Raw genomic sequence first — 27874 nt, forward strand, 5'->3', positions numbered from 1 at the left:
ATCAGGTGCACAAAGATAAAAAGGCCCGACGGAGCACCTTCGACCACAATCGATCGAATCTGCGATGCAGATCGAATGTCCATTTAATCAACTGGTCCTTTCCGCAGCTTGTGAAAGTGCACAAATCACGATTGAAAGTGCTTCCTGTATATATGACTGCGACAATGGCGGTGGAGACGTTTCACTTTTCGGAGAAGATTTAGTAGCAGAATGATTACAGCTCCCGAGAAGCCGTCAGTATTGTCAGAGCAGAAGGAATGCTATAGCTTGGAGCAGCTGTCGCAGGAGCGAATGGCAAAATATACCATACTACTCCAATGACAAGTTTGAAAACGGGGTGGGTGCTGGGGACAACGCTTCGACAAGCAAGCTTGTCGTCCGCTTGTTGAAATGTCAGCTCCAGCCCCACCCCTTGTTCTGAAATTTCTTATCGCAAGCTTCAATCTTCCCCCTCTTGCCTTTCTTTTCGATGCCTGGAGCTTAAAGCACCCTGAAGCATCTGATAAATATTGATATTTATAGATGAAGCATACTTTACAGAAAACAACGTAAATTGCAAGAAACAAACTTTTTCATTCAAATGATGGTTTTGGTTATCAAAATGCTCAGTGAAATGAGACAAATAACTGAAATGGCCACAGAAATAATGTCCAAGCAGTAAAGCTGAGTGCCACATTACATAATAAGTAACCATATATACAATTGCCAAACAAAATTGTGATCAAAGCAACTCAGGCAACTTTTATGTAAGCACGTATGCATGTGAAGTTGAAAAAAAAAAAACTGAAAGTGCTATACGCTCCATATTCAGCTTTTGTCGCACGAGATGAGAGTCGATAAAACTGCACACTATAACACACCATTAAACCAATTGTTCTGGCTTAATTTTTAGGCGTATCAGTTGGCGCGAGCCTGATGCGGTTAACGTCCCTCGGCTTCATTCTCTCAGTGCCGTTGCGAACGAAAATCGCAGTTTGATCAATGCAGCGCATGTAGCGGTATTTCTCTTTCGAAGCAGCACTCCCGTCACTGCCAGTGTGCGCGGGATGTATGCGAGCCCGCGTTGTGCAGTCGCGCGCGAGCATGCAACTCACGCATGGGAGCACCAGGCCTTCGCAGTAGTCCACGTGTTCGCCGATCAGATTCACGCGGCCCGGCGCGCTTCCGTAGAAAGCGGGCTCGGAGCCAAACTCCGAGCGATACTTGCTGAGCGCGCGCAGCGCGAGCTCGGAAACGCTCGGGTAGGCACCGGACGATGCCGCCATCGCAGTTTTCGCCCCCTCTTGCAGGCACGCGCTGGCCGCACTGCTCGGCGTTGTAATCGAGTGTTGCGCGGCGTAATCTCCGCGCTCCGAAGAAGCACTTGACGAGATCGACGCGCCCCACTCGACGTATGACAGCGCGGCAATCAAGCTCGCCTCGTGACGAGCAGCTGCCGAGGGAAGACGCGTTTCGTAAAGGGATCAAGGCTGCTCTCTTCGTCTTTCGCACGCGTGGCTCCGGCGTTTCGCACAGCTGTGTTGCGAGGAAAAAGCATCGACCCTTCTGCCGCTTCAGACATCTGAGCAGCGCGTTTTTCGTACACAGGGTGCGCAGTCTTCTAGCTGTTTTGAGCCATCGATTTATGTTTCGAGCATTCCCGAGTGTCTTATGTAAACGGTTCATTCAACACACGTAGGGTTCAAACCATGGTATGGTTTAACTTGTTTAAACACGCAAGTGGATCACGCGTTCATGGTGTCAAAGGCGTGCGCTTTTTCATCCAGCAGCGGTGCGGGTGGAAGCGATGAAACGGGGATTTGATTTGCGCGCTAAGAACGTCGTTTGAGACGCACATTTTAAAACCGGTACGATATGTGACACCACATGAAGATAGTTATAGCGCGAGAACAAAACGACGACACAGGGACAAGAAGGACAAGGAAGACACGAGTCTCTGTGTCGTCGTTTTGTTCTCGCGCTATAACTATCGTCATGCCATACCAACTAGCCCAAGCTGCCACACTTCTAAACCACATGAAGGTTCATTTGTAGCTTTTTGTCTGACAGTTACAGCGCAACTTCTACAGGCATTTCACAAAAACAATTAATTTGCATGATTGTTGAGCGTGCTAGTGAGTTCCGAAATCAGGCAGTGTGTGTTGCAGCCTCGTTGAGCAATGGGTTCAATGAAAATTATTAATTAAGTTTGATATTCACGTGCAACCAACGTCCAAGTTTCGCTTTGGCGTGGTTTTTTTCTTCTTTTTTTTTCTTTACCTACCATCAGCTCGGCCTCGTTGTGTCTTGGATTGACTTTCGTCTCTTTTTTGCTCGGTCCGCGTGCGTGCTTGCTGGACTGGGACGGAGCGAAAAAGCGTGCTTGCTACCGCTGCTTTGCATAGTCCTAGCGCGTTTTTAACCGTTGCCGTCGACCTGCAGGCTCCACGGCCTAGCCACGAGGTCGCGTGATACAGGCGAGTGCCCGGACGTTGACGCTCCGCACGTGAACGGCGCGTTTGCCGGGTTGGATCGGCGGCGGAGGGCATGCCAGCGGACGACGGGGACAGCGGGATTGAAGCCATGAGTTTGCCGGAGAGCCGTGAGACGTCGCCGAAAATGTCCAAGCGAGACCTCGACGTTGCTATGCCGACCACGAGCAGTACGACGGAGGGCTCAGCCAGCGTCGTCGGCGATGAAGACGACCTCGTGAGTTCGACTCCTACCGGCTAGCGCCGTGTCGGTTGGGATTGTTGTTCGCAAGTTACGTTTTCGCTTCTCGCGCTGTGATTTCCAGTACCACCGACGTCTAAGCCCTCATTTCCCCATAATTCTGATCAAACAAGGGATGGCACCCAATAGTGTTTATTCTCTGCCTCAGTGAAGCCAGTCGATGCTTTGAGATCGCACGATAGCTTGTTTCACCTGTGTTACGGAAGTGCCGGTAGCTTATCTACCGGCGAGTGGCCGTGACTTTGGGAATTGGTATGTAATTGCCTGTTACTGCTTCCTTAACGCTATCAAATGCGAGAATATGTTGCTCCTTTAAATGACCCCGCTAGATCTGCTGGTGCTTAATCGGATTAAAGAGCCTCCAGAGAAAAGCGGTGCGCCTGTCTTCAGAAACGACCTAAACTCACACACAGCTCATCTTACTCCGAACCGCAGTCAAGGCAACGTTCTCGTTACGACTGCGTGCGTGAGCCATAATCACCTGTATTTTGCCAAGGCTAGACCACTAGGAAGCGTCACTAGAGGGTGCCAATTTCACAGTAGTAAGACACCTCATATGCTAGTCCTCAACTGCTATGTTTGTTCACGTGGGATCGTACGTCGTGCTGAAAGCGCGAAGTAGTAGTGAGCTAAAATTGCTCGCGCTGTAGTAGCACCAGTAATGTCCGCACCATACATGCTGTGTGCATACTGAGCAAACACTATGCCTCATATTACAACTTATGGACGATTTCAGTCTCTCACACGTGGTTCACAATTAAGGTAGGGAGCCTCTAATGCCGGTGGTTACACCCCTCATCACACCAGAGTTCGTGCCTGTTAATTGGCAGAGGTTATGTCACTGGCGATGAAAAACTAACTCGCAACCATTGGATGATGGTTATACGTTTGTCGCCATGCCGAAATGTCTCGTGCTGAAACCTCCCGCTACCTTCCTGGGTGGAGCGACCTGGCTGAGCTGGCAGGGATCCGGTCTCGTCCAGTTTCTGCTAGTTTTGAGCCAAGATAAAGGTCACTCACTCACTTGACCATTATCACTAGTGTCCGCGTTTGTTCCAGAATCAACTCAGCTGTTAGTGTTTGCGTCCTCAACCACTTTAAAAATCTTTGCTGTGTTACTGTGGAAAGGCTGCTTTCACGGCATGTCTTGGAATTGTCATAGAAGAAAGTGAGGTGTGCAGGCTTAGATTTGGGGAAATAGAAACAGGATATCTGCATGCTAGACATTCTGCTATGGTTGATATTCTACTTTTTTCTAACAGCTAGCTAAGCCTTGTCTTTGGAAGCTTACTCTGGCCTGTTGCTTCCTGCAAAGAGTTATTCGGAATGTTCTTGTGGCCGCAGGATCTGGATGAGACGCTGTATGAGCGTTTGTGGGGACTGACGGAGATGTTCCCCCCAAAGCTGCGCCAGGGGGTGTACGACGTGGCCAACTTCTCGTGGGGTTCGGCCAAGGGCCTGTACAGCTTCGGCCGCTCGGCCTTCTGGATCATCTTCTCCTCGTCGGCGATCCTCTTTGCACCCGTCATCTTCGAGCTGGAGCGACTGCAAATGGAGGAGATGAGCAGGCAACAACAGCGCCAGGTCAGTGCGCGCAGTGCTCTGCTTGTAGGCTTTCTTCTTTCTCCACTGGCGCACACAAGACTCCTCCATATCGTGCTGTCTTCCTGCTTCGGGATTCCCATATTCTTTGGCAGCAGTGATGATCTTTTGCTGTGCAGTGAAGGACTGCTGTTGGACGTTACTCACGGTGAGAGAACACGTTGAGTAAGTCTTGGCGAACGGGTCGAGATGAGGAGAAGTAGTGATATCAGTAAGGTGAAAAGAGCTCACACTTGGTGACATTTCTTGACAGCTCCATGGAAGCAACAGAACCGAAATGCATGCCTGCTACCGCGTCAAAAGTAGTGCCTAAATTTACTATCTCATTTACCTTGCTGAAATAAATAGGGCTTTATTTATTGTGGAATTTAAATGGTTGCGGGAAATCGTAGGTGAGATATAAATATTGTTCACTTTGCAAAAATGCCTTCCTTTTCTTTCTATTTTTTAGACAGCACCAACTTTTCGGCAAGCCCTATTCTAATGTACACATGACGTAGGGGCATGTGGAGGGTGGTGAAGGGTCATTGTGCGGCTGAAAACGTTCAAAAAATATACTTTTAATGTGACACTGTGGTTTACACTGAACAATCGAATTCTCTCCTCAAATGTTTTCCTAAATGCTTCAACGATGCAAGCAAGCGAAACTGCAGTCGTCCGCAAGCTGCGATACTACTTGCGGAGCTAGACAATTTGCGGAAACTGCTTCTGTATCCTTCGCTACACTGTTCAGGGGCTTCACGGCACAACGCCCATTGCCGTAAAGCAGCACTATAGAAAAAACCTTGCGTATTCTCCGCACCCCTATGTTGCCACCAAAATTTTTGGGTTTTTGGTGCTGGTTATTTGTGCAAAAATATGGTATTTATGGGAACAACCTTCAGTTTTAGTTTCTGGGCCCCGAGTTGGGCAGTAACATAGCAGTGTAATAGGGGGCTCAGTCACAGGACCGCACAAGAAGTGGTACTCACTTAGTGCTGAGTATCGTCTTCTTTGACACGCACATGGCATAAAAGCACCATCAAAACAAATGCGCTGAAAGTTGCCATTGCTGCAAGCTGCAGCAACTGCGAGGGATATAGCAACCAATGCATTGCCTATACACACATTGCGGATGTCCGAAGGTGACCCATGTCACAACGAATCTGGCGTGATGTCACTACAGTTTTTGTTGTAAATTAAACCCCAAAATAGTTCAATATTGAATAACAAGTGTAGAAAAAGTGAATCACTAGGTTTTATTTAGTAAACGGGTAAAATTGGACACTTTAGTGATCCGTTGAAAGGATGTTTTCAACGCATTCCTTTAGGCCTCTACATTGAATAGCAATCGGTGATCATTGTATTTGCAAAACGCAATTTGCTATCCGCTCTACGTTGTAACGAAGTAAAAACTTGACTAGCTTGGTGCCAACAGTAAGAGTTGTGACACATTTGACAATATTTTGATATATCTATATGTTTGAAATGCAGGGAAACAGTGGTATGCATTTATACCTTTGTCCCACAAAGAATCAAGTGAAGGAGAGCAGGTGCGAATGCAGGGCAGGTGCAAAAACAGTAAAGGAGAAAGAGGGACATGTCATCAGTGGCCTTGTTCTCTCCTTCGCAGCCTGGTACCATTAAGAAATGGAAATGTTCTAAACAGTAATTGAGATAAACTTTAATGAACTTTCCAGATTAGCCCAGTGGCAGCTGCATTTCTCAGCTTCACTGGTTAGCCATCTGAACAAAGTGGTGCGACAGTGATTTTCAAGGGTCAAGCACCTAAAGACCACACAAAGTATGTCTGTGAAACGCCGCCGTCTACAGTAGATGTAGTGCTGGTGCGTGTGAACAAATGAAACATCTGTGTACCACAAAAAAAGGTTAACAAAACACTGTTTACCAGAAGAAACAAAAATGAAGGCCACAACACCATAAAAACACCTACATTTAAACCACCCATCGATCAAAGCATAAAACAGAATAAAGGGTTAACAAGAACAAAATCAAATGCTGTTACGCAGAACAAAATAGAAGGCCAGAGCACCGTGAAACTGACAAAACGGCAATGGCAACAAAAGGTATCTCGGGGTTGAAGGCACAGCAAGCGGGGACTAAACGTCAGAAGCGTCTACAGGAGCTGGAGACTCGTGATGCCGCCAGAAAGTGCCAGATGAAGGCACACGCTCCAAGCAGTCTCACCGTGCCCATGCACAAGAGCGCACGTAAGGCACTGCTTATAGCAGTAAAGCCGCAATGCTGCGACTCCCACCCCTAATTTACGAGCCCGAGAAGAAGCAGCAGAATGACTACATCGTTTCAATAATTGCTTCATGAATAAGTCACGATCATGTGTATGCTACTCGCCATCATCAAGGAAAACTCAAAGCATTTGAAGTTGTGGCATCTCGAAGACTGTCAGTTGGGCGGCCTCTCATGAGCGCTCATGTGACAAGGCTAATAAATGGACGTGAATCGTAGTCAACATAAGCACAATAAAAAAGTTTGCCAGTACAAATGTCAAAGTGAGCATGAGAAAATTGTGACTATGTGCCAGTGTGTATAGAAGAATCAATCAAGACATGTTAGCGTAGGCGAGTAGGATTTTATTGAAAACGTGAGTGAGGGCTCATGTTGACCCTTTGCTGCCTAGTTTCGCAAATTTGCGACATACCGAAAAACTTCGAGCAAGCATGTCATGGAATGTGGGCCGCCTTTTATGCCGACTGTCAAGTACTCGCGAGGAACGTAGCTTTCAGCATGAAAAATCTAGCATTATCTCGTGTAATGTATTTTATGCTAGAACCAGTTGATTTGTAGCGGATGGCGGAGAGCTGGTGCAAGAGCGCTCCCTTCGTCGCTCTTTCTTGCCTGGCTGATGCAAGTTCTATCTTCAATACTTTTGTTTATTTGGTGTGTGTGCGCTCAAGATGTGGCACAATTGTTGCATGGTTCTGAAGTTTGTTTTTTGTTACAAGGTCCTTCCCCTCTTCTGTGGCATGTGGAGAATTCGTGACATACGAAAATGTATTGCCATCGGCATTTCGGAAAATGTATTGCCATCGGCTATTGCCATCGGCATTTCCAAAATGGCCACCCCCTACGTGCGTCGGCATGGCGTGTCGGCCATTTCTGCCTATGTGTTTCCCATGTGCGGCACTTCGTACGTGTGCTGAGGAGTTCGTCATCTTGTACTGTATTAGCATCGACGGCATGGAAGGGCTGACTCCAAAAACTCGACGAGTGCACCACAATGCCGCTTTTAAAAGAAAAGACATCGCATGTGCCGAAACGAACGGAAATCGGGCCGCATCGCGGTCGTTCGGAGTTCCCGAAACGTGCGTGCGGGACTGACGGAAACAAAAGCAGAATGTTGTCGACAGGAAAGATTTACGCAAAAGCTTCAGTGGACCACAGCAGGGTCGGTTTCCGCAAATTGAAGAGATGCTCGGCGAGTATGTGATTGAGCAGTGAGCGGCACAGCGGCTCGTGACGACAGAACTACTCTAAGTGCAGGCTATGCAGTTAGCCTTAGAAAAAGAGCTAATGCGGAGCCAGTTTAAAGCGAGCAGGCGCTGGCTAACTAACTTTATGAAGAGGAAAAGCTTTTCCCTCCGAAGGCGAACGGGCATATGCCAAAAGTTGCCGGAGGAGTACGAAGAAAAGCTTCACAGTTTTCAGAGGTTCGTCCTAAAGTTGTGGCACAACAACGGCTACTTGCTTGGGCAAATCGGGAATGCCGATCAGATGCCTCTTTACTTCGACATGCCTGGCACCACAACCGTCGAGAAGAAAGGGGCGAAGCAAGTTTGCGTGCTGACATCGGGCCACAGTAAAACTAGAGTGACGGCAATGCTCCGTTGCACGTCAGATAAGCACAAGCTTCCCCCGTTCCTCATATTTATACGGAAGACGCTCGCGAAAGGAGTTGTTTTCCCGAGTAATGTGATCGTGCGGGCCAACGAGAAAAATGGGAGAGCGTTGCAATTGCTGTGTTACTTTTTTTTTTTTTCCGTCGTGGAAACCGGGTGCGCATTACAATCGAGGGCGTGGTAGAATCGAGTAAATACGGTAGAGCAGGAAAACAAAAAGTATTTTAATTTTTTTCAGCAGTTTCGTAACTCGGGCATTAAAGGGTTTAAAAACCTGCATGAAGTTTGCCTCGTATAAAGAAATAATAATAATAATAATAAAGGAATAAAAAAAGTCTTCATTGAAAAGTGCATGTTGTGTCATGCACTTCATACTTCGCTAGTGATCAGGTGCACCATGATAATAACAAGAGTAAAGAACAATGCACCACCGAAAGCTCGTACTGTGGTTTTTTTTAACTATAATTACTAATTTTAGTTACCACTACAGCACTCACAGCATGCAATGAAGTGCAACCCCCCATTGACAGCCTTTGAAACACCACTACTATATCAGCTCATCCGAGTTCTGGCGTTGCTACACGGCAGTTTTGAATGGGTGTTGGGGCATCCAGGCATTTCAGCTAAAGTTGCGTGGTGCTGTGGATCTTATGTTTATGTTAATGTTGACGAGAGCACAGATATGTCTGTTATTTGTGTTTAAACATTTTAATGAGATGTTTATACTTTGTTATAAATATATGCTTAGTTTTTAAGTTGAGCAGTGAAGCTGCGGCAACGTTCATGCTTTTTTAGGCAACTTCTACACGCCCTTCAAAATGTAGGCATGTCACTGTTGTCAAGAGTAGATGCAGTCTGCACATCTCAAATAGTAAGATAGACACAGGCTGCTTTTAGAGCATGCTGGCTTCATTTTTGTTCCTATTGTGAGGTACTGAACAAAAAGGCGCATTTTGTTTTCGCTTCCGCTGCTAAATGGCCATTGAGGTTTATCAAGATGACTCTATACACTGTCGCATTAATGTTTTTTGAAAATGCTTGGTAGCAGCTCAAACTCTACTATTAAGCCAATGGACTGTCGGTTTAAAGGTCTTCCAAATGTCTATCCTACGCAGGCATAAGTTGATGTTCTCGTGAGTTTGACCAACATGTCTAGTTTGCTGCCACTATTTGGGAGGTGTTAACACACTGCTTGTTTCTGTATTTCTCACAGATTCTGCTGGGTCCAAGTGCAGCTGTGTCTGGTGGTGCACCACCTGGCATGATGCCTCCAATGGGTCCTGGACCACAACAACGGTGAGGAAGGCTGGCAGCTATGCTTCCTGTAAACTCATGAAGCTTTGAGAGGTGTTAGTGCCAGTTTGCAGGGGTTTGCTTGAAACTTTCTGTCCAGCAGGCATACTTTAATTAGAATTTATGGAAGTCATTGGAAATTTACTTGGAGCTTTAGCAAAATCTGATATCACCATCCCACAACTGTCTACAGGACAGCCGCACCTACAGTAGAATCTGGATATAATTACAGTTGATGCAAATTTCGCAATGATACGAATTTTGCGGTTGTTTCTGATGGATCACATTATATAAAATACACCGTGATTCGCTGTTATACCAACGGGTTCCCCACCCACCGCGGATGATAAAAACATGCAATTAGCCGCTGAATGCAAGTGGTGCAACGTGGCTTGTTTGTGGCACATTTCACACTTGGCTGCGAAGGGAGCAAAATTCTCCTGAAATTTTCATGGCTTTAGTGGCCGAAAACCCACGCCGCGAGGCTGAATTGAAAAAAAAGAAAAAGAAAAGTCAGTCCGAGACCAATTTTTCTGTGACACGATTTCAGATCGCTTTTTTGCTTCACGGCTTTGGCTTCACTGGCTGATCTATCTCTCAAAACTCGTGACATAAACAACCAGCCGCAAATTCAACATTGTGGCAAAGGCGTCGGCGGTGGATCGTGTCGACGCTATCGTGGACTGCCTGTGCAGCACCTCAGGGTCACGGCCTTGACAAGGACGTGTTCATTGAAAGCCTAATAATGATCGCCGAGAACAACGGAAGTAGAAGAACGTGTAGCAGCAAGGAGTCTGCATGCCCTACAGTGTTTCACTTTTTCACTGCCAGCTGAATTCATTGCCGCCGCTACCAGCGTGTTCGCTTGTCGTTCCTGCTAGCATATCTTCCGAAAGACCGTTTGTTAAAGTGCAAACTGTTTAATTTCAGTGCGATGCATGTGTAACTAGAACTTAGTACGCATTTTAATGCTCAGCAAATAGGAAAAATGAAATAAATTCTCAAGCGGCGATGGCATGTGCAAGGGGCAAAACGATTGTCAATGTTTTCGACGGGTGTGGACGTGGTTCTGCCACTCTGGCATTTTCGCTTGAATTTTCTAAGACCGAATTTTTTCATGTGGTTTTATGGCACAATTTTCCAGCCGGCTAAGCGGCGAAGCGAAATGAAATTTCAATGTGTTAGGTCGCTTTCGCTCCCCTTGTTGTCTAATGTGAACGCACTACGCCACCAGCATGAGTGAGGAAACCGCAGCACTTTATCGAAAGACGGGGAAGGCAGGAAAGTTCAAAAGAATGTTATATTCGCATTAAAATGAATATTTTGCGTGCTTTTTCAAATTCGTATCATCGAGATTCTGCTCTATATCATATCAATGCAAGTGTGCTGTAGAGTGGGGAGTTCTGTAGAACTCTAATAATAAGCTATGCAGTGGTGTTCTTTTGGTGCAAGTTCTACAGAGTTCTTTGTGTAAATTTAGCCTAGATAGGCATCATGTTTTCTATAAAATACCGTATTTACTCATGTAATGAACGCTCTCACATGATCCCCACTTCGGTCGTAAAAATTTTGATTTTTTTCTCTTGCGTATTAAGCGTGCCTCTTCCATTTATCCGCTGCAGTCCCACAAACCGGCACGTGGTGTCTCCTTGACCGTTGGATCTATGCCATTTTTTATTCTCCGAAACCCTTCGGCCATCTTGACTTGCTCCGTCCCCACCCCCTTCCGTCGATGCTGCCTGTCGTTTTGGTTTTCATTCTTTCTCTTCGCGGCACGTCCCTTGTCTTATTTACTTATCAGGGCTCCACTTTGGGGTTCACGAACATTGCGAGAGTAGAGAAATCGCAGCTGACAGGCTGACGTCAAACTGCCCGTGCCAACCAACTGTCGCTTCCTGCAAATACAAAACATTAAGGCTCACCCACACACGCCAACCACAAGTTCGAGTGATGACGGCAGCATTTGCTATTGCAAAGGGCCATTCATCATCATCGTGTCGCAGGTTTGCGGAAAACAAGAATAGCTTGTCACCCAGAAAAAAGTGTGACGATTTCCGTAATGGGGTAGCACCCCCATTCTCGCTTTGGTTGCAGTTAGCTCTTCATGCTCATTAGCCTTGCATGCTTCATTGAACGCAGATATAGGCTACCCCTTTACAGTCACTTCTTACGTGGACTGCGAGGTGGAGCCCATATTTTGTTCTTAATCTTGTTATAGACGGTTTGTTCTGATTTTTAGGTGGTAGCTTGCTACAATGTTGGTTATTTGCTGCAATATCAAGAACAGCATCACGGTCGTCGTGTGAGTTTGTCATAAAATCGGCAAAGTGTGTTGTGGCGCTCTCTTCTGGGCACTCCTTCATATCACAGCAGATACCAGTGTTACGGTTAAACGATTGCGAGAAAAGAAGGTCGCGAAGGCAGTGTGGGGGCAACTTGCAGAAGTTGGCGCTGTCAACCACCGAAGATAAGGGAAGTACAAAGAAGCCGTTTCCAAACAGTATACGTGTATGTCAACTGGGAAATGCTAAGTTAGCTAACTTTTTTCTCATTACTCTATTTTTCACTGATCCTGAATGAAGTTTCGTAAAGTTGGCCCTGCATAATAAATGCTCCTTCAACTTTACTTTGATTTTTCGGGGAAAAAGTGCGTTCATTATGTGAGTAAACATGGTAAACATATTCATAAATTATCTATGTAGCATGCTTTCTATACTATTTGTTTCTGAGCGTTAATAAGCAATACCAAATACCCTATTGTATTCATGTAATAAGGTGCAGACCACTTATAAAGTAACGGCTTTTAGTGCAGGATCAGTTGCAATGCAATATTTTTTTTCTGGCCATAGAACCCCATGTATACGCATACCGCTTATTGTGCAGCCTCCCCAAGATGACAGGCTGGTTATAATGCAGTTGCTAGGAAATCGCGACAAACGCTGTAGTAGCGCTGTTCAAAGGAGCTGTGCTGGGTGCTCCTCTGAGTAGGAGTAGGAGAGGAAAGGATGCAACTTCTGCAGCCCTAGTTGAGAGCACGGCTAAAAGTGAGGGCGCATCGCTGGGGAGAGGGCGACGAGGTGGAGGAGGGGGCAAAGTGAACGAACAATGGGCGAAGGAAAGAAAAAAGTAGAAAAAGACTGCAGTGTATTCATTGCAAAGGCTCTCTGAGTAAGGTAGGGGAGCGGTTGCCTAGGCGACGAATAAGCTTTTGTACTTATGCAACTGCAGTGTACTAGCGTGGCGCAGCTCCACTGGCTCTGCCCACTTATCGGTCGCGCGCGGCTCGACATGGCAAGTGTGATCCCGTCCTCTTCATTTGAGCTCAAGAGACCTGCCTGGAAAAGCGTCGTCGTTATAGAGCTTGCTACAGATATCACATTTGCTACCTCGTCTGTAAATTTACATGTTTTACGGATTTATGATCAGTCATAGGCACGTTACCAGTAAAAAGTAACAGTGTTACAGTTAGTGAAGCCAAAAAAGTAGCTCTGTCACAGTTACCGATTTTCTAGAAGTAACTTGTTAGAGTTACAGTGAAAAAGTAATTTCCTTACTTTTTCGTTACTATATAAAATAATTAATTGATTACACAAGAAATAATAGATTTTAATTAATAAAGATGTAAGACCGCATGCAGGTAGAGAAAGTTGCATGTGGTGAAATCTTGAATGATGCTGCACACGGTGTTGCGGATCCCACCGCTGAGCACCCGTTGTTGCTGACCGGTTTCTTGTGGTAGCGTGGTATTGCTTCGGGTTGAGGAAACGAACGCTGACAAAATCGGGATAAGAAAAACAAACAGGTTTATGGCACTATTTACACTTATTTACAGCATAGAGAGGTTGAGAGTTTCACATACCACGAACGTGGTGGTTGAACCGTTACATGGTTCAGAGTGACGTCTAGCACTCTGCAGCGTCGCTTTAAGCCCTGTCGGGCTCCTCCTCCTTGAGTGGCACACCAATCACACACACACAACAGGCGAGGGGTACGAGCATGCACGGCCCATGTGAACATCCAATATTGAGTCGTAATCACTGCACTGCAAGGTGGTGCCAGCGGGGCTCTTTCTCGTCGTGTGTGTGCCACTGGTCCAGGGGTCCCAAGCTCCTGACAGCATACATCAAAGTGCGCGCCGATCTGTTCGCTCAATTAGCAAGGCGATTTGCGGCAGCCGCCACAGTTTCTTCCAAAGGTGCTGTCTTTGTTGTCCTCTCTGAAACGGCTTACGGCGTCGTGGCGACACGACGTCTCATCCTCCGGCTAGCAGGGACAATACCTGGCGGGCATAGGCAGCCGGCCGGTCGGCTACTCGTTTGAGCATTAAAAGAGCGCCGCTCCCCCGTCAGCTCTGGCGCCGGTCATAACAGCTTCCCCCTCGCCAGATGAGTCACGGAGGGCAGCAGTCACCGCTGCTGCTTGAAGGGACGACGAAATGGTCCTTAGTGTAATGCCAGGAACTCGCCTTCGCTAGTCTCATGGTCTGTGTAATTGCCAAAAACTTCGACAGCGTTTCTGAAACTCGACGGCATGCACAAGCAAGCACTCGTCCCCCTTCGAACAAACCAAGCCAAAAGAGGGATGGTAAACCAATTTTCTTCACTAGCTTTTAACAAAAAGCTCACACTCAGAACTCTCAGGACTCACTTGAGCTGAGAAACCAGACGTGCTACCTTACACATTTCACATAATAAGTTGCACGAAAAAAAATCTATATATATCAATTTTGATACATCAAGAGCACCCCAGAATGGCTTAGAAAGAGCGGCTGAGCGCGTCAGCGTTTCCCTTCAATTTGCCCTTATACCTAATGTCAAAATATATTTTTCAAGAATCAAGCTCCACCTCACAAGGCGACTGTTCTTCGATGTCACGGTTTGCAGCCACGAAAGAGAACAATGGTCTGTCTCTAATTTAAATTTAGCACCTCCGAGATAACACTGCGACTGATGAATGGCCTACTAAAGGCAAGCGCACTCCTTTCCTGAAGCGCAGTACGTTATCTCACGAGAGCCCAAATTCTGTCTTATGTAGAGCGCAGCTTTCCTCGTTACCACTGTCGTCCTGACATAGAACGGCTGCCTCCTTTTTTTTGCTGACTACTTTCATCGGTTCTGTCCTGTGGAGAGCATCGGTCTAGTAAGTGAACGCGGAACAAGCTCGGATTCAGTGAGCGCTACAATTGTTCTAACGTCCGTCTTTGTTTACGGCCGCCAATAACCGTCTACTACTGAGAAATGAAGCTCACCAGCCTCCCGAAAGCTTAACCTAAGCTGTGACCTAACGTTCTACTTCAACGGTTAGGGAAAGCTTGATCTGCTCATGATCACTAGATCAATCATTCTTCAAAGAAGACAACAACAAAAAAGTAACAAACACTGCCTTCTAGCTGGTTTGTTCGGTTAGTTACCTGCCTTTGCTAACGCCTTTGATTAAAAAAAAGCAGAGTTGTTCTGAGCGTTTTCAAGTATTCTCATTTGTACAGCATCGCAAAAGACACGGCACTAATAACATTTGAAAGTACTAGAAAAATAACACAATTTCCCAGTTTTCACCTTCTGCACATATTCGCCCTAATGATTAAAACACTTTGACTAACCTTCAGCCTTTAGCACAGCGGTTTTCCTTTAAAAAAATTTGACACCGCGTCACGTAACTTACAAAATTAAACTGGCTGAAATCCGCATCTCCAATGCGACACTGAGAAAACATGCGTAACACGCACGTGCAACAAGTTCAAACTGACCGCCCCCTTTTCTCAACTAGATTCGCTTGAATCGCACATGATGGGGTCGCGGTTCCGGCGGTTTTCGAGCACGCCAGAGGCTACAAAATGCCCAAACACTACACTGTGTCCTGCTGTCATGCCTCATTCTGCTCTTCGGCCGCCTGCCCTCAGGAATTTGAAAAGGACGCCAGAAACAGGGTTGAGACAGGGGACATTGTCTCTTTGTGCTCGCCCCGACGTGGTCTTTAGCCATTGTGCTTTTTCGACGTTCACCCTTCGGACAAGGTCGCTTTCCTGAAGTTGTCGAACTGAATCGCGCCTCTCGGTGGGATGACGCACCATGTTTTCCCCCTCCACACCTGTCTCGCCGCTGGCACCTCCATGGACGCCACCATGGACGTTTCCTGAAACGGGTTAATGGCCTACCCATACGCCTTTTTCGTGACAAGGTGGGACCTGTCGTAGGCTTACGCAGGGACGAACGCTTCCGCTTCTTTCTTTTTCTGCGATGTTTGCAAATCACCTCGATGGTAGGGCTGCACTGCTGAAGCGTGGCGTTCTTGCTCTCATCCGCCACTGCGCTATCTATGCCTACATTTGACGATGTCGAAACGTCCTCTTGAGGCATGAAGAAGGTTTCCAGCTCCTTACTGGGCCCGTTAGGGCTGCTAGAACTCTCCTCATCCATGCAAGGAGTGTCTTCCGACATCGTCCCAGCTCCAGACCGCCCAAGGCCTCGTTCTCTGCATGCTCTACCTTGATGCATTCAAGAATATGCGGGCCTTGCTCTGGCGCAATCTATTCTCGCGCTTTATGACGCACCTCAACTTCTGGTGCTTTGTGACGCGCCTCGCTTTCAGATTCCGGTCTGAGTCTTTCTTTCTTTTTGCTAACAGAACTACCCAATCTCCTGATTAGCTCTGCTTTCAACACTTCGTAGTTGTTCGCGTGCTTCTCACTGAGTCGAGCAACAACATTCACTGCCTCGCAGGGCAGAATCGTGAGTAGCTTCTGAGACCAGGTGTCTCGCTCACACTTCAGTTGCCTACAATTTCGTTCAAAGAGTCTAAGATACAGGCCCATATCTCATGATAGCTCATATGGCTGCATGTACCTAGACATCTCGAACTCTGGATCACTGTCGAGAAGAAGTGCTCCTCGCTGGGGTCCCAACTTCTTCATGAACTCGTTATCTTAATTCAAAAACTTTATCTTGAGGTCTAGTTTTTCTTCTCCCTTTCCTTCCATCTGAGCTGCTCTTAACTTTCTTTCAATGATGAGCTCCCATTCTTCGCTTAGTTTCTCATCATCAGCCCCCATATCGTTAATCGCTTGAATGATCATGGGTTTTCGTGCCAAACCCTTGGTATCAATCCCCAATTCCTCACACAACAGCAACAAGTCTGACTTCTGCAGCTCCCATAAGTCCATGATCGTACTGAGTGCTCGCTACTTCCAAAAAAACTTCCTGAAATGGCAAAACTGAGTCTTTCGCCAAAGTTAACTACCAGTTCTAAAATTTACCCTTTTTTAGAACCTAGTTCACTCAAAGGAAAAGCCAAGCACTCACCCATACGTGATCCATTTCTCGAGCTAGCTGCTTCCCCTGGGCCGACTGTTGTTGTCACTTGTAGCTTCGTATCCCACTGCTGCCACCAGTTGTTGCGGCTCTCGGCGCTGTTTACCAGTTGTCGCTCCGAATCCCAGCGCTGAGCACCCGTTGTTGCTGACTGGGGTCTGCCCGGTCTCTTGTGGTAGCGTGGTGTAGCTTCGGGTTGAGGAAACGAACGCTGACAAAATCAGGATACGAAAAGCAAACAGGTTTATGGCGCTATTTACACTTATTTACAGCATAGAGAGGTTGAGAGTTTCACAAACCACGAACGTGGTGGTTGAACCGTTACATGGTTCAGAGCGACGTCTAGCACTTTGCGGCGTCGCTTTAAGCCCTGTCGGGCTCCTCCTCCTTGAGTGGCACACCAATCACACACGCACAACAGGCGAGGGGTACGAGCATGCACGGCCCACGTGAACATCCAATATTGAGTCGTGATCACTGCACTGCAAGGTGGCGCCAGCGGGACTCTTCCTCGTCATTTGTGTGTTGCTGGTCGAGGGGTCCCAAGCTCCTGACAGCATACATCAAAGGGTGCGCCGATTTGTTCGCTCAATTAGCAGGGCGATTTGCGGCAGCCGCCACAGTTTCTTCCAAAGGTGCTGTCTTTGTTGTCCTCTCTGGAACGGCTTGAGGCGTCGTGGGGACACGACGTCTCATCCTCTGGCTAGCAGGAACAATACCTGGCGGGCATAGGCAGCCGGCCGGTCGGCTGCTTGTTTGAGGATTAAAAGAGCGCCGCTCCCCCGTCAGCTCTGGTGCCGGTCATAACAACGACCATACTTTTGACCTAAAGAATGTGTGTGTGTGTGGGGGGGGGGGGGGTGGAGGCTTCTGTAAACGTGGTTCGTTCGCTACGATGCACTGACTTGCAACGGCGACCCGTGGCCTCCTACCGAATGTTTGCAAGGACATGTGTGACTAATAGACTGATCGACCTCTGCTTATTTTTATTTTTTGCCAGCATATACTGTGCATGTCACCTGCATTGGAGGCGATACGTCAATCACTTTGCTAAGGATTGTTTACTTAACTCAAAGTAGAGCTTTCACAGTCAGTTATAAACCCGTTTTAAATGATAGCCTTAGGCTTTCAGCAGTTTCGTGCTGCTGTTTTCTAGTCACCTGTCAGGCGCGACTTTCTGGAAGCCTCAGACAGAGGAATGCTTCACCAGCATACCAGGAAAAGGGGTAAAAGCTCGAATGACGAAAAAAATATATATCTACCCACCCCCCACTCCCAAAAAAAGGAAAGCCAGGATGGGGGACACGTGAACTTGGCAAGGTGTTCAGTGGCAACATGATTGATTTAAGACATGTATACTCCTCTTAGCGACCTGTTCTCTTAAACTGCGATTAGAGCCGTGGAAAATTGAAACATGGAGAGGATATTATGAATAAGAAAGTTAGAAAAAATGGATAGTGTGTAAGGTCGGCCTTTAACAAGTGTAGCTGTTGGGTATTTTTTTACAAAAGCAAAAGTGGCTCTTACTGTATTTTACGTTACAGTTACTCAGTGAAAAGTAACAGTGTTACAGTTACAAGTTACTCTAAGGTCAAAGTAACTAGTTACAAGTTACTGAAAAAGGTAACTACAGCGTAGACCACTTATAACATAATTTGTGGGAGTCGCAAATATCCGCACTATACGCGGTATCGCACTGTAACCAAAACAACCTTTTTCAAGGTTTTGAACATGCAGCTTCGCGTGTCGGAAAATCGGAGCGTGTGATGTGTGCTTGCCAACATTTAAATTTCTGAATGTTAAATGAATGTAACATCCAAAGACACGCGTTGCCAATGAAATGAACACGAAAAGGGGAGGGGTGTGTGTTTCTAACAAATGAAAGCACCATTGCGGAAATTCGCCAACCACTAGACCACCTCGATTAGGCGCATTACATAGAAAGTATGTCGAATGGCGTCCAGAATTTGACGCGTTGAAAGTGGCCTTGCGCATATGTGAGAATATAAGTCAAAGTTCCAGGGTCTTCCTTTAAATGCGAAGCATTTCTTAGCGAACTTCGGCGACATTAAGTGTATCTATCTATCTATCTATCTATCTATCTATCTATCTATCTATCTATCTATCTATCTATCTATCTATCTGTCTGTCTGTCTGTCTGTCTGTCTGTCTATGTATGTATGTATGTATGTATGTATGTATGTATGTATGTTACCGCCTACTACCTTTAGCTCTCCTGGCTGTTTCGATAATGGTATCGATATCAAACTTGGTATGGCATAATATGACTATATGAAGAACATACCTGACCAATCATAACATGAAAATCTTGCCCCGAAAAAGACCGCATTGTAAGGGTTTTTGCACTATAAGTTGTTACGTTATAAGTGCTCTACACTGTAGTTACTGGTAATGGGTTGCTAGTAACGAGTTACTGCCCAAGACTGTTTATGATGCCTGCTTCGACCTTTGCTGCCAGTGCACTCTTACATAAGCTTGGCGGGCTTCTGTTGTTCTTGATTCTCAGGCTGCGAGTGCAAAATTCGTATTACGCACACTGTTCTTGGTTCAGAAATTGAGTGCAACCTTTTTGACACCTGATCGTCATGTCTTCGACCGACTTTGTGACACTATGCCGAATGGCAGGCTTGGCCTGCAGTCCAACTTGCAGTTTTTTTTTAACGTGCAGTCCAACTTGCAGTTTGGTGGGGAATCAACCAAACTTGTTGCGATGGCTAGACTTGCAGGAAAGGGATACATATCATTACTGAAAACGAGGACAGCTTATGTAGCATTCGAATGGTGGTTCGCGATTCGACTGCAACGTCTTTAAATCAGGTCCGTGCCCGTGAAATATGAATGATCGGCGTGTTTCAGCGCGAAATTTCGGACGGGATTCGACATTGTTTTGCACAACTGCGGCTTTTGAAAAAGGTTGTTTTGGTTATAGTGTGGATATGCATGACTCCTGTGATTTGCGTTACAAGTGGTATGTACTGTGTTCAGTTGCTAGTCGTACCAGAAATTTGGTGACATGTACAACTATGTCTACCGCACAATGAGAAACAGTTGCAATGCTTATCCACACATGTACAAAAGACTGCTTACGAAGAATATGCACACTGTGCCAGAAAACGGAACTGCCGTGTTGATCAGCAACAATAGCTGTCAATTTTCAGAGATACCTGAACATTTGGAAGCTTTCACGCTTCTGTCATGAGCCCCATAGACATCATTGTATAAGAACCTCGGAAATTTCAGGCATCCAGCGTCCCATTTTTCAGACTCTTTGCCTCAAATTCCAGTACAAAACGGCATTAATTGTAGCCTTCACCTCGGCCATGTCTATCATTGCACCTAATTTATTGCACCTAATATTTATATTTAAATTTTAAAAGATCTATATTACTTGTCGTGGTCAGTAGGCATATAAATATGCATAATAGCACTATATCAAAACGCTGCATTAGAAGAGCTCAAGAGGGTATGTTAGTGTAAATGACATATGCTAGTTTTAGTGTAATATGTATATTAAATATGGCTGCAAGTATTGCCATAAAGTTTTACGTGCTCATGAAAAATGCCACCGAATATCAAGTGACACCCTTTCTTTTAGGCCTAGGTTGCCTATCCTTCCTATGACCCTCTCACAAATTTTAAAGTTGGTTCACTTATTATTTGTACCTTTAGTCTCCAACTACCGAAAGCAATGTGATGATATTCAGCCATGTTATTCTAGAGACTCATAGTCACAAGTTACATCTGAACTAAAGAAATATTACATATTAAGTGAACTTACTGTAAAAAAAAAAAACAAATTACTGCATGCACAAGGCCACAGAGGGTGCATACTGTTGTGTAATTTTTCACACCTTCACTTTTTATGAAATCATCATTTTGTAGTGGAGATTGTTTCTAACTTGTTGTAACTATCGTGCATACAGTTTCCTCGAAATCAATTCACCGTTTTGAGAAAATGTACAGTGAACTTGAAAATTTTATAAAAAAAACATAATTTGAGAAAAACGAAGTTTTACGTGAGCATACTGCTTACGCCAGAGGGTGCGCGGTGCACTTCGGTGCGGCATTTGAACCACTCGATGCAGCCGCTTGACGTCGGGCTCCCACAAGTTAGTTCCTCAGGGTACAGTGGTTCTTTTGGTGTGAAAATTGCAAATTCATTTTTTTTTTCGAGGGGGGGTTACCTTACCATACTCCCTTAAATGTGTGTTGGATGAAATTAAAATTAGCTAAACGATTGGTAGCGTATTTACTGTAAGTATATACGGGCAAAAAGTTTCTGTAAAGATCACCTGTCAACTTTGGCAGGGTTCGCGCCCAGTAAACAAAGCATGCAGTACTGAATTAGTGAAGCTGAAGCAAATAGAGGAAGCTATTTTCACTAAGGCGCTCAGTGATTTTCGAGGGAAGATGACGGCTATTGAAATAAGGGTGAACAACGCTACATAGGTCAGGACGAATGAAAGAAATACACACGGTGCTTGAACTGCACTTCCAAGTGTCACATGCATTCCTTCTTTTCGTCATAACTTCTCGCCCAGTTTAGTCTTCCTTCAATATGATTCAACAAACCAGACAAATCTTAATGATGTCCATGTGTCTTTGTCTTTTGATATAATTATTAAGATGACAAGCTCTCCGTGTGCTTTGCTAGGAAAAAAAAACGTCCAGGTCATAATAAACACTTCGGAGAGGTTTAGAATAAATATGGTTTGTGTTTTTTGCAGCTACATCGAAAAATCGTCAAGTATCAAGCATGACCAGTTGACAAAGTGGTAAAGCAAGGGAGAGGAAAAGGGGCCCCCCTTATTTTTTTGGACCAGACCCTCCGCACTGTTAATCCGGCCCTGATTATGGGGCAAAGCAGACAAAATCTGAAGGGGCCACTGTCATGCCCCAGTGTGGCTGTGTCTTTACAGATAAGCATCGTAAATGCCTGGATCTTGGCAGACAGCAGATGTTCTTGTACAACATATTCATTGCTAACGCTTAGAATTGTCTGCTGAGTGCATGCTAGTGAATGTGGCTTAGTGCAGTTCAGTCTACTGCAGGGTTTTGATAGGCGACAACCCAGTGCGCCGTGCTGTCGTTTGTGCTGACTCTTTGTGTGAAACCCCTAAGTATTCCACACAGAAGCACTGCCTTCATGAACGGAAGCAACTCGCCACTGTCTCACCCTTGTGCAGTCAGTAACGAAGGGGCATAATTTACACTTTCCGGCAAACGCATGCGTACATCACAGCAATGCACCCCCGGCAGCGACTGCATTGGCATAAAAGTGATGTGATGCACTCAACTATGAATTATTGGCGTCTCAAAGGCATGAATGCTGCATGTCAGTGGAGATCTTGTATGATAACACATGACTCCATTGTGAACAGTAATCGTGGAGAGTTAGATGAGTCGGATGTACTACTGCCCACAGTCTGTGTTCCGTGTCATCCTTTCTAAATGCTCCTTGTAATGGGGCAGAATTTTTTTTTTTGCTTTGCTGTTAATGGCAGCACTGATCACTTTATGCAAGTCTGCGATTTGTGGTTGGCATACTAGTGAAATGGGTTTCGGGGTAGGTATCGAATGTATTGATGAAAGCCTTCGTCTGCACCAAAATGCCCTATAAGTGTACTGGGTGGTATTAAGGCTACATTGCATGTTGGTAGGGGATTTGAGTTCTTGAGCGATATAAAGAAGCATGGTCTCATCATTTTTTTGATAATTTAACTCCTAGGAATGCGGAAAGTTGGTCGACATTTTTTTTTTAACTTGCACACACCGCTTGTACAGTCGTGCCTAATGGGAGTTGCTACAAGTTTTCCTGCACAGGCATTGCAAAAACTAGGGGTGTAAACACTATTTTATTTACTAGCATTCTCTTAATCATTTTAATGCTGGCAGGTGTCATCTTTCAAGATCGGGGCACCTTCAACGACAGCCACCGTGTTGCAACTCGTATCGAGTCTGACTGTACACTCACGTGTCCAGTGTTTCGAGGGGAAGCTCGAGGAATCCTTTTGACATGAAAGTGTTTTATGCTGGTGTCCACCACGGCTCCACTGACGGATTGCTGTCACGGATATGACATCAAATATACTCTAATAGATTACAAAAAAAAGAGAAAGAAAAAGTTCCGTTGCTAGGCATCAAACCTATAATCTCTTCAGCGTGGTTGAGAGGTGGGCTAGTTGTTGCGATGTCATTTTAACATATGGTGTAGTGGCGCAACTTCGACGGCGACACAGAGGATAAGATAGTAGCGAGTGTCGTGTTTTTTTTATCCTCTGTGTCCCCGGCGAAGTTGCGCTACTACACCATATGTTAAAATGCTACAATCTCTTGCTCCACAGCGCGTGGTGCAATATCGCTAGGCCACAGAGCAAACATCGTTCAGATTTCTAATGGCAAGCTATTTATGTACACCATATATCATTGGCAGTTCTAAGAGCTCAGCAACTTCAACACGTTTTTGTTGTCAGTAGATCGCGCGAAGAGTGCATAAGGCGCACTTTAAGGTTGTCGTCATGTGTGTTGCGATGCACGCCACAGTGCGTGGTTGCTAATGTGCGCACGCTTATCTCGTGATTGGGGTGCTTTGTACCTCCTGTGTTTCCACAGCAAGCCTGCTTTGAAGTTACAGTGGTTAAAGAGAGCTCGAAGGACTTTTTGCTCGCTGCCGCGGCTGTGTTTACGCAAGAAAATGTGTTGCTCACGCACAAAGAGCTAAGAATTTTGACAGGTCTTTACTCTCATACTGTGCATACTTGTGCGTTCGTTTCGTGTCTCTTTTTCCGTTTGAGCAGCACGCCTTAACTGTCAAGCTGTGACAGTTAGTCCGCACTCGTCCCGTGTATTCTCATTTCGTGCATGCTTTCTGCTCGAGGTGTGTGCTGCAAGTGTCGAGCTGCTTGCCATTCTTTGCATGACATTACTATTTATTTCTGTAGCATGCATTCCTTTGCCCTTGAGATGAAACAATGCACAAAATACTGCCTCTGTGAAACAGCTTTACTTTTGTGTTATACCGATTCCTAGACAGAGGGATTAGCCACGTTCCTTTTTTTTTTTCGTGCTGCAGTAATTGTCGAGCTTATTACAAACACTGGACTCGGATCAGTTCGTTGACTGTCTGTAGGGGTTCTGATTTGGTAGCTTTCCTCGGTTCACCTTACACAAAAGTACCGTTAAACCGTTCACCTTCTGAATTACCAAACACAATGAAAGTACTGATTTTTTTAATGGTACAAAATGATTGAAATGTTTTTTTTATGATTTTTTCTTGTTAAGAAAGGTTTTAAAAGTTAGTTCTAGGGAAAAATTTGACTCGACTGCACAGCTCTCAGTTGGCTTTTTTTGCATCACTGTAGTGGAAATGCGCAGTATGCACTGCGCATATAAATTAAAAGGCAGTGTGTGGATTTACTGAAACATTTTTGCATGGCAAAAATTTTGACATTCTGCTGTACATAGTATTAGGGTAGTGCCAGTGTGTAGATGAGTTATTGCACATGTCAGCAGGTGGTGAATTCAAAGAATCGTTGCCATGTTACGTCATTGAGCTGAATCGTGTGAGGTGGTGATTGCTTTCAATCTTACTCTTTGGCAGGAGGTAAAGTCCCGACGTTGAAGAATGGACAGCAGCAACGGCAGAAGACAGTGGATCTTTGCGGAGCGTGCAATGTCTGAGACGTGCTTTCTAAATGAACTGGCCTTTACACATTTGCCATGCACCGTCGCAGTCACCTACCACGTCTAAAAAGCAGCACTGTTGTCACTTCCCTCCCCTAATTTTTTTTTCATAGACAGCAGGGCCGTGCTTTACCCCCCCTTTTTTTGTATTTTTGCGTAGTTCATCTCAGCGGCACCAGGGTGCTAGTGCCGCTGTGCAGTTTCAGGTGTAAATACATCCTCTAGCCTCTTTAACTCTTAACTCTGTCATTGAAACAGAGTGTACTGATGCGGTTCACTGTTGAGGCATCTATGGCTGCCTGATTGATAGTTGTTAATGTGGCAGTTAGCGGGTGGTTGAATAAAAGAAAGCTATTTGACGAAAAATGCAAGTGTTTTCACTCCACAATGTCACAGTGTCACTAGCACTTGCAGGCTCTCATGAAACAAATTTGAAAAAAAGAATGTCATATAAAACTAGACAATTCGTTGGGAAGTAGTAATCTGTGATGGCACAATGGAGCACATGGTTCAGTAATGGTGATATGCAACGATGTTTACTTGTCTTGCACTAGAACAAGTAGAAGGCTATAATGTGTAGCTTCTCTAGGGCAGATAATTTCCAAACGGAAAGTTTTTTGTCTAATGTCAACAATATTTTGTTGGATCTCACATGCTTTGTGTGCCAGTTCACACTGAAGTTTTTTCAGTTTCTTGAAAATGCACTGCCTTATAGCAACATACGTGGTGATATTCCAACCTGCGTGCTCAATTTTTTTTTTTTCGCAGTGCATTGATGCTGCGTTCCAGTTTATTTTTTGGACAGCATACTGTATTTACTGCTGACGCTTCTCTGGGCACCACTTCATTAAACCATGGTTAGCTGTACAGTATGCATTGAAGATGCTACGCTTCACATTTTGCATAATCATATGTTTTTTGTGAAGTTTGTGTTTGTTGAAGCTTTTAGTGAAAAGGCCCCAGGCAACATTGGTGGATTGCACTGTTTAAAGTCGGCCCATTTTGCAACACGGCACCTAGCACTTTCATAAGAAGGAGGATGGAAAAGGTAAATTTAGGAAAGGCTGAAATTGCTGTGTGTAAACTGTGTAGGCTTGTTTTTACGTGGTCCTAGGTGTTTGTTGGTGCCTTAATTTGGCACTAGCTTTTTGAAGGCGCAGGCCCGCACTTGATGTCTACATTCGTTTATTACATAACTTCGGATGGATGTTATAGCTATGGAAGCATGGAACTTATAAAGGCCCACACTAGCATTGGTCATCATGATGTTGGTACAAGTTTTCGGTGCAGCTCTGTTACCTTTGGATTCTGTGGTAAATGAAACAAGCGTTGATGGCATCCATTATGGCCGCAAGTTTCATATTTCATGGTTGAAGTGGTGGTTTCACCCAAGCTCATGTCTGTCCCTGAAAAAATGAAGCTGGACAGAGTGGATAGAAATAAAGCAAGAAAATGGTCACTAGAGTGCATCATTTATAACTGATTAATTATGAAGAACTTGCTTTTAGGCAAAGTATTAAAAGTGCCTTCTTTCCTCGTTCATTTTTGGTCGGTTCCTTGAAAGGTTAGTTTAGGCTCTGTATGCTGCGAGTTAATTTTGGACAAATTTTGTTTGATTCCTGTGTAATCTCGAGTTGGTGGCATGATGAGACACTTGCTTATGAAAAACGAAGATGTCTGGATATGACATGTTCTTAAACTAGTTCGTTTGCATTTGCTATTGTTGGACAAATAAAACAAGGCACCGTGGGCACTGTTGTGCTCTAATAGTAGCAAGCCATGTTTAGTAGTGTGCTTTCTTTTCTGTTTTTTTATACTTTTACTAGCACTTCAATGGCTTAAAGGCTTACGTAGTCGGGTTGTTTGCCCAGAGGACTGGTACCAGCGAGAGTCTTGGGGAGATGTTGTTGAGATGAGCCCGTAACTGTTAGCAATAACTTTTATTTATAATATTTACTCGTAGCGTGTTGCTACATGATGGTGTTAGCATCATGGAAGCTCTCAATGGAATTGTGATGGGAGCTTCTGACTGCTAGTCTTGAGCGCCTCGACGCTAGCATTGGCCTTCCCAGGATTCTCTGCAGAAAAAAACAATGGAGGCCAGGACAGTTCAATGAGTTTTGCCATCTTCACCTCCGCCTCCAAAAAAAGGAAAGTCAAACCCCGCCTCCTTCCAAACGCAAGAAAAGGGAGAAGGCACTCTGAGTTCATCCCATGGCAAGGGAGAAAACACAGCACACTGCGTTCGACACAGCACAGCACGGAGACGTGTAATTGATTGATATGTGGGGTTTAACGTCCCAAAACCACTATATGATTATGAGAGACGCCGTAGTGGAGGGCTCCGGAAATTTCGACCACCTGGGGTTCTTTAACGTGCACCCAAATCTGAGCACACGGGCCTACAAGATTTCCGCCTCCATCAGAAATGCAGCCGCCGCAGCCGGGATTTGAACCCGCGACGTGCGAGTCAGCAGCCGAGTGCCTTAGCCACTAGACCATCACCGCGGGGCCACGGAGACGTGTAGTCCTACGTGGAAATGAACTCTGTATACCATTGCGGGGATGGGTATGTGGTGCCAGGCAGACCACGAATTGTGAAAACGGCGGCATCAAGGTGCCACAGAGAACGTGAAAAACGCATTCGCAAACAGTTCTCAGCCGTTCTGCTCAATCGCCTTGACGACAAAGCAAGCCGCCTGGACGGCTAACAGCTCTTGCTAATCCGTCAGGTGTGTCCAAAGGGCTTTACGAGGGGTGGCGACGTTCGTGAAAAACTTGAACGACTTTGATGTTGTCGCCACCCTTGGTGCATCTCTGATAGCGCTGACTCGGAATAAATAATGGTAGGCTCAGGCGCGACGTCTCGTGCGTCTAAGTGGCGCCACGCCGTGGAGGCGATCATAACAAGGCCAACTCTGGCGATTCTTCGAGGTTACTAGATTTCAACGAAGTTCACTAGGTATCTTCATTCGCACGTTTGCATCATTCATACCAAATTACAGGCTTGAGAGTTTCACAGATTCTTTTCAAATGAATTTTAGAGCTCGCCCCTCTAAACGCTCACCTCACTTGCCAGAAATAATGGCAACTTTGTGTGTGTCGCCTTGAGTTTTGCCTGGCGGAAGTGACAGAATGATGTGATGCGCCAATGCAGCGTCTATTTTTGTGGGTTTGACCGGCGGGCGCTTTCTTGGTAGAACGTGTGATTTTCTTTTTTGTGTTGGTGGGCATGCGATAGGTGGCAAGTGGTGTTGCATTTCTGGCCGCATACGATTCGTCATGTATTCACAAAACAGCGTAATCGTACTTTATCTGATCGCCGCACGCACAAACTTGGACGGCGTGGACAGGTAGTGCCATCAAGCGGGTATTATGCGCAATCAGGCAGGTTTGGGC

At 45.5% G+C, this 27874-nt stretch overlaps 2 protein-coding genes across 2 annotated transcripts in view; one reads left to right on the forward strand and one right to left on the reverse strand.

Annotated features, from left to right (window-relative positions):
* The window catches only part of LOC119179819 (galactokinase), a 32823-nt gene extending 31431 nt beyond the window's left edge, over window positions 1-1392 (reverse strand). The window contains exon 1 of the mRNA XM_037430939.2: window positions 1095-1392. Coding sequence (XP_037286836.2) covers window positions 1095-1265 — 171 coding nt within the window. The 5' untranslated portion in view covers window positions 1266-1392. The remainder of the gene's footprint in view (window positions 1-1094) is intronic.
* Window positions 1393-1466: 74 nt separating this feature from the next.
* Window positions 1467-26251, forward strand: mge (translocase of outer mitochondrial membrane 22 homolog mge). Its single transcript, XM_037431510.2, has 5 exons — window positions 1467-1588; window positions 2422-2688; window positions 4057-4296; window positions 9385-9467; window positions 24393-26251. The coding sequence occupies exons 2-5, from the start codon at window positions 2527-2529 to the stop codon at window positions 24397-24399; spliced, it is 492 nt and encodes a 163-aa protein (XP_037287407.2). The 5' UTR covers window positions 1467-1588; window positions 2422-2526; the 3' UTR covers window positions 24400-26251.
* Window positions 26252-27874: the final 1623 nt, after the last annotated feature.

This window comes from Rhipicephalus microplus, chromosome 7 (genome assembly GCF_043290135.1).
Source record: "Rhipicephalus microplus isolate Deutch F79 chromosome 7, USDA_Rmic, whole genome shotgun sequence".
Classification (NCBI taxonomy): Eukaryota; Metazoa; Arthropoda; class Arachnida; order Ixodida; family Ixodidae; genus Rhipicephalus; species Rhipicephalus microplus.

Bases quoted from the DNA above. Each gene is read 5' to 3' on its own strand.
- mge (XM_037431510.2), top strand. From the start codon at position 2,527: ATGCCAGCGGACGACGGGGACAGCGGGATTGAAGCCATGAGTTTGCCG. The intron at 2,689-4,056 runs GTGAGTTCGACT...TTGTGGCCGCAG, and splicing joins TCGGCGATGAAGACGACCTC to GATCTGGATGAGACGCTGTA. The intron at 4,297-9,384 runs GTCAGTGCGCGC...TATTTCTCACAG, and splicing joins GCAGGCAACAACAGCGCCAG to ATTCTGCTGGGTCCAAGTGC.